Source organism: Priapulus caudatus, unplaced genomic scaffold (assembly GCF_000485595.1).
Source record: "Priapulus caudatus unplaced genomic scaffold, Priapulus_caudatus-5.0.1 Scaffold920, whole genome shotgun sequence".
In the NCBI taxonomy this organism is placed as follows: Eukaryota; Metazoa; Priapulida; class Priapulimorpha; order Priapulimorphida; family Priapulidae; genus Priapulus; species Priapulus caudatus.
The window spans coordinates 33288-40295 of record NW_014577981.1 but is presented as its reverse complement, the minus strand read 5'-3'; the positions used below and the strand labels follow the sequence as shown (position 1 = coordinate 40295).

Sequence of the window (7008 nt, the reverse complement as noted above, 5' to 3'; positions counted from 1 at the left end):
ATGAGGTATGTTTAGGGTTAGGGTCAGGGTTAGGGTTAGGGTTAAGGCTAGGGTTAGGGTTAGGGTTAGGGTACACTTCTGTAGTACAAGTCTGGTACACTTTGTGTATACATATATGTACCTCGGGTACATATCTGTAGTACCTGATACGACAACGACCCCTTCAGCGCTACTCACCGTTCTACTGAGAGCAGACGACGGCAACGACTCATGTACCGTCGTCAGGGGCGTCCTCGGCATGTTGGACATCTTCGCCACGCCTGCAGAAGCCAGGGTGGAGCTCTCGTGTGCGCGGCAGACGACGCGCACCGCAAAACAGATGAACGTTCAACTCTTCGTGCGCGCGGCGGCGGCGGTGTCGCAGGGTTGGCGTACGAGTGCGTCGGGCGATCCTTGGTTCGCTCAGAACTCCCTACAAACAAAACGAGAGGCGAATGTAACGACTGCATCAACAGCAATAAAAAAATCCCAAACAGCCCCTAAAACAAAAACGTAAACAGCAGACGACGATACTAAACCAGTCACGTGGGGGGACCACACTCCTAAATACCTACCCCCCGGGGGGAGGGGGGCCCAGGTTTTAATATTCTACCTTTTTTACTTTTATACTAAAAGACCGATACGATGACGTGATTCGATGACAGATGTCCTTTTTTAATCACGACATCTACGCCGCCGGCTACTAAACAAGACATCAGGATGCTAATGCGTCCGCCCCACGCAGCGTGTGGGCTTTGCGAGAGACCCGCTACCCACTCACGGAGTGACAGCCACCACCGCATCTCACCTCGCCGGCTCATTCTACAATTTATTACGGCCTAAAAAGCTTTCGCAGGCGAAGCGTTGACAGTGCTTTTGAATAAATCTGTCGCAGAGTGGCATTTTTTTGCAACACAATGTTAATATATACACGTGGATGCTGCAGCCAGCGATAGATACACTGCACATTTCTCATTCTACAGTACACGCTTGATCATGCTGCACTGTATTTAATTCGACTTGTCATCTGCCGAGAACCGAGAACCGTAATGCTTTATCTATAAAATCAAAGACTATAAACAACAAATGAACGCATGATGTCAGAGGGCAGTCATCATTTCATGCTTCACAATAGATTCCTACTAAAACGTCTGCCGACATGTAGGCCAGCAGACTATGTTTGTAAAACAGGTTTTAAATTGATAGAGCATTACGTAATTGACAATTTATTATGTTTAATTTTATGTGATGGACGTTATTCAACCCATTACTGCTCCACTGACTCACATATCGACAATCTTTGGATCTCAAAAAAGGTGTAAGTAAACGTCCATATTATATAATAGAATTAATTTTCTATATACCTGAACGGTCTATTTCCCATGCGATGAGGATGCAAGATTATAATCCATGGTATTTACCGAGTACAGTCAACACGTTAGTTACGAGTTTCACAACACGTGTGACTCACACAACAAACGCTGTCGTGCGTGCCCATGCCTCTGCCACAAAAAGTGTGCGCGCGCTGCTACATGTTTTGAGAACAGTTTCTAATAGATTCAAACGATGACTGTCGTTTCAAGACGACACGCAGTCCTGCCTCTGTCAGCATCAGCTACAACAAAGCAAGCTCTCCCAAGCAAACAAGTCTAATTAGACCCTCGCTCAGGTCTAATAGTTATCTATTACATAGTGGGGGTGTAAACAGACATTGTAGTTGTAAACAGCCAAGAGCTTATAAAGAACCTTCTTAATATGCTCTTGATACAGCTGATACACCCGAGCTCTCTGACACAGCTGATACACCCGAGCTCTCTGACACACCCTCACACTCAATCAGTCAATGACGAATCAGCAGCGATGCCGCGTCGACGATTACTGCGCTTGCAGTTAATAGCAAGACAAATTATTAGTTAGTGAGTAACACAGGGATTACGACATCGAACCCTGTCTTTGACATGGTCCCTCAGACAGCGGGGAGTAATTATTAGGAGCTTACGAGGTTAGAAGAATGATGACTTAGTAGGAGAACAAGGCAATCACATCACTTTCACGATCATCGCGAGGCAGAAGGCATTACCGTACACAGGGGCGTGTACAGGCCCTACAGGGGGAGGGGGGTCCAGGGGGTCCGGACCCACCCCTGCTCGCACAGAAAACGCATCTAAGGGGGTCTAATTTCAAATATTTTTTGGGGGAGGGCCCCCAGACCCCCCCTTCGCGTGCTTGCAAGTTTGGGTTACAGTTATACCCCCCCCCCTGGTACAAATCCTGTACATGCCCCTGGTACATAATGGGTTATAAACATGCGCGGAAGCGAATCGCTATCAGAGTTTTCCAGGACTAATATTCCTGATGATGAGGTCATACAGCATGCACTGCTGTCCTCCAGTTACCATTTAATATCATATAGCGATGAATCAATGAATACAACTCTGACATGAGAATCATGAGAACAGAATTGAACAACGAACCCGTGAATCAATACTTTGTGAACGTGTGTACACTGAAGCCCAGGTACTCTGAAGCAAGGTCAGGGTGTCGGTCTCAGTCTCCACAATTACCAATTGATAAATTTGGCTGCATTCATGCCGTGGCACAGGTAATTAAAGGGATAAGTACTAGACTCTAGGATTTTACTGCATACAACTGTACTTACTGTATAACAAATTGTCTATACTATATTTAATTGTTATAATTAATTATACATCAATGCTACGAAATTTGAACGGCGCCATTGACACCCGCGACCGTGCTGCCACCCTAAAAAAGTTGCGCATTTCCCAATATATTTTGCACGTTACAGACTGAGGGCTAATCACAAAGGTGCAATTATATTTATACCTAAATGCTATTTAACCGAACGATGTTCATTTTAGGATAAATTTATCCATAATATAACTGAAACTATATGTCGTTAATAAAATATTACAATCCTTTTACTTTTAAATTAATAAATAAGAAACACCCTCGGTCTGTAGCCCTTGGCTGAAAAGTCGGTTTGCGCAACTTTTCAGATGGTGCGCTTTGAGTGGCGCCACCGTCGTTGTAACCAAACTGTATTCGCTAGTTTTAAAACATTAAAAAAAAAATTTTCTGGTAGCTGGTCACCTGTGTCAAATTTTCTTTAAAATAAAATGCCTGCTTGCTACTTTCACACACTTAATTTCTTTTTTCTTCAAATTTGAATACTCCATTTGACTAGGATTTCTACTAGGTGGGATACCGATTTGCCTTTGATCCTCCACCAATCTAGCACATCTGGATGTTGGAAGCAGATATGATTTACATTCTGGTTTACTTGAAGTATACAGCCGCCAAAATTATCATTCATGAACAGAAACAAACACGCCTAAAGACACTAATCACCCGCTTACTTCACGACTTGCCCAGTCTTCTACCGCACACTTCACGACTTGCCCAGTCTTCTACCGCACACTTCAGAACTTGCCCAGTCTTCTACCGCACACTTCACGACTTGCCCAGTCTTCTACCGCACACTTCAGGACTTGCCCAGTCTTCTACCGCACACTTCACGACTTGCTCCGTGCTTTCTTCTACCGCACACTGTCCACCGCGGATCTACAATCTCTCTTAAACGCCTCTCCTCAAATTACGGAAGCGCGAGCGGCTGGCGACTCAACTCGCCTCGCACATCTTCCCGTACTCCCCGCTCCCTCGCCGAGTTAAAAAAGAAGAGAGAAACGCAGAGAACCCCCTCACCGACTGCTCGAGACCCTCCTGCCTGCTCACGCGGTGTCCGTTGCCTTCCCACGCGCCCACCCTCGCACCATCGATCGCTACTCGAGCTCGAAAGTAAAATAACCGACGAAATTTCGCCGCGGCCATCGCAGCCGATTGATCACGTCTGTCGACAGGAACTCGAGACGACGTCGCACACTGAACACGCGGCGCGCTCTGGTGGTCGTCTCGAACACCAGCCGGTTGACGACGACAAACAATAGTAGCGGATACCTACACGTCTTTCTCGCTGGATGTATTCACAATAAGCAATGCCAGCGCGTCCGAGCCGTTCAATCACGAGCAGACGCCGATCGAAACATACGAACGTCGCTCGACAAACATCGAGGATCGCGCGCGTCGAGCGAACGCACCTTTACGACTCCCCAACACGCGCGCATACAGCGTTTAATCGAAATCGAATCGCCCCGCTACTCGAAAACCGACGGGGTGCGGCGAGTTCGGAGCGGTGACCGCGGCAAACGCCAGCGCAGCACTCCGTCTTCTAATAGGGGAAACCATCAACGGCTCATGCGCGCGGCTAATGAGTAGCATTAGTCTCTCACGACCGGGGCTTCCATTTCGCCACGGCAACGGGGGCGAGAGCCTCGCTTTCTCTCCTCGCTCGCCGTGCGGCCGCAGTTGCCCGATATCGCCACGGCAATAACCTGCTGAGGCTGCCCTACCTGGTTCACCTCTGCACCCCTTCCTACGAAATCCCGCGTAGCATGTGTAGACCACTTTACGTCGCATGAAGTGCCGTTTTAAAAACAGCAAGATACCTTTTACGGTGAAGGGGTGCCTCTGCCTAGGTGTATCTCGAAATTACTGCGGTGCCTTAAATTTCTGATTACACCCCTAAAAAACAATAGCAATTAGCATTGCCTTAAAAATATTTTACCCCCATAAAAGTGTCAATGATGCCACTTATATCCAGCTATTCTGGTGATTGCCAAATAAGTTACAGACAAGACAAAGTCATAGACAAAACCAGCTGAAGCTACAATATTGACAATAACTGACGCATAACTTAATAGTAAAGAATGCACTCCGCATGAATTGTGAAACAATTGATCTACGCTCTGACGGAGGAGGTAACCATGCCCCCTTGGAACGTGTCATTAGCTGAGTCAAGCAATGCCAGTTTGCACGTTTTTTCACGCGTGCAGGTGAAAATGTTCACTATTCGACACGTTGTTACGAAGAACGATTTATGTCTCAGCTCAACAGTGATTGGTCAGCGTTTCCCGTCAATCATGACCAGTGGATAGGTCAATTAATGGAGATCCAACAAGAGTGGTGAGAGCCACCTGGGGACAGGCACGAAAACAACTGATCAATGAGGGAACAGCAACAATCCACCTCACTAGAGCTAGTTAAAGCTAATCCATGGTGAAAACGAACGGTCTGTGCAGCATTTTATCGCAGCGAAGCTGGAAACAATAGAGTCCTCGCATACGCATGTAATTTTACACCAAAACAAATTCTGCGTATTGCGCAGTGAGATTTCCTATCGAGTGAATAAATCGTGGTTCACATTTAATCTTATAAGCAGGGAGCGAAATTAGCACTGGCTCACCGGCATATGCTGGCAAATTATTTGGAGGGCCAGTCACATTGGCAAAACACCCGCCCTCCGAGCCGGTGGTTTCAGCCGTTTTAGCGAGTACCTACATTTATGAGCAAATAGCCTACATTACTGTTTTACCTAACGGATATCACACCATAATTTAACAACATTTTACAAATTTGAAATCGAGAATGCAAGCGTGAAACATGACATTGATTTTACAAACAAAATTTGTGAGGGCTGGTAAAAAATTGCGGTTACCAGACTTCTGGGCCGGTGCAAAAATATTTTGTGCCCTGTACAAGTGCAGCGAGCTCCAATGCCAAGGTTGGACCCCGTCATTCAATTTACTAAGAAAAAACAACCTTGATTCTTCCAAGTTGTTGCAAAAACATTGAATAGATTTAGTCTTGCTACAATATGAATCCGACAGCACGTATCCGGTTTTATATAGAAGTTATAACCTTACATTAGTCGATTTAAATTTAAAACAACAAATGTGTATTAGTATTAATTATTAGGTATTATGTAAACATTACGGACAGAGTACTTCCACAACATCGAAGTAACCATACAGAAATACCCGGCAACACAACCTGAAGGTACTGTACCACGATAATGGCACACTACGAAAATAAGGTGTGCACTCATTTTAGGGGTAAATTTATTTATTGCATGCTTGAGTTAAATCGAACTGCTAAAATAAAACATACAAACTACCAGAATTGTACACTGGCCACATAGTTTGTGTGATTTCTTGACAAGTTCTTACACGTCTAAAGCCAGTGCGCATTGTACGCAAACAAAATTTCACATCACCCCATATATATGTTGCTTACATGCGAGCAACACATTGCGTGTGCAGGCAACACTAGAAATATATATATGCTAATTTAGTAATAAGGCGGCATGTACCACCAAAAAATTTTGCACGAACAGCCTGAATATTGAACAAAACCCTTGCTCGCAATTTCCATGCTCTAGTGACTTGATGACTACTGCATTATGATATCAAGTCGGCTGTATGACTATTACGTAAACAAAAGTTTATTTTGTGCCCTACTTCACTGACAGGTCGGTAGAGAATCACAACTAAAGAGTCAGCACATCCGTATTCGATCCAGAGTAGCTAAACAATATCGCCTAGTGGCAACGTTTATTGAACTTGCTTGTTGTCATTTCTTGGTATAGAGGAGCCTCCCATAAACTAGTATATATAGCCATTGCACTAGATTTGCCAAGAAAACTAAATTTCGGAAATTGCAAGTGATACTTACATACATATATACTAACAAAAGTATGTGCGAATCAAATTTTAGTTAAGGAAGTAATAGAGTAATAGACTAGCAGCCCCATTCGGCGTAGCTGTTTGTGCAAGGGTCATGCTTTTAAGATATCCATACTGTCCATAGCCCAAACCATCAGTTATATTTTATGCAGTTGTCACCTGGGTGGTACACATGTGTATTTGTCTAAAGTTAAGATACAACTTACAATGATAAAGGTAGCCGTGGACAAGAAACAAACGTTTTTCAATGCAATGAAAACTATGTGAAGATGAGTCAGCCACACCAAAATATTCACCTTCTGAGGTATTAAAAAATAATGCACACACCTACACGTATCATATAATTAATGGTCAGATACATGTTGATGTTCTCAGTACAGACAAGGCTTTGTTGTAATTATGTCGTACGTTGTAAGTATCAACCATGAGT

At 44.4% G+C, this 7008-nt stretch overlaps 2 protein-coding genes across 2 annotated transcripts in view; one reads left to right on the top strand and one right to left on the bottom strand.

Annotated features, from left to right (window-relative positions):
• LOC106814407 (MAP/microtubule affinity-regulating kinase 3-like) overlaps nucleotides 1-7008 on the bottom strand; it is a 59942-nt gene that overhangs the window by 44585 nt on the left and 8349 nt on the right. Inside the window, exon 2 of the mRNA XM_014818723.1 lies at nucleotides 178-412. Within this exon, the coding sequence (XP_014674209.1) occupies nucleotides 178-249 (72 nt within the window). The 5' untranslated portion in view covers nucleotides 250-412. The remainder of the gene's footprint in view (nucleotides 1-177; nucleotides 413-7008) is intronic.
• The window catches only part of LOC106814405 (pantothenate kinase 4-like), a 34408-nt gene continuing 29828 nt past the window's right edge, over nucleotides 2429-7008 (top strand). The window contains exons 1-2 of the mRNA XM_014818722.1: nucleotides 2429-2581; nucleotides 4890-4956. Of these exons, the coding sequence (XP_014674208.1) occupies nucleotides 2429-2581; nucleotides 4890-4956 (220 nt within the window). The remainder of the gene's footprint in view (nucleotides 2582-4889; nucleotides 4957-7008) is intronic.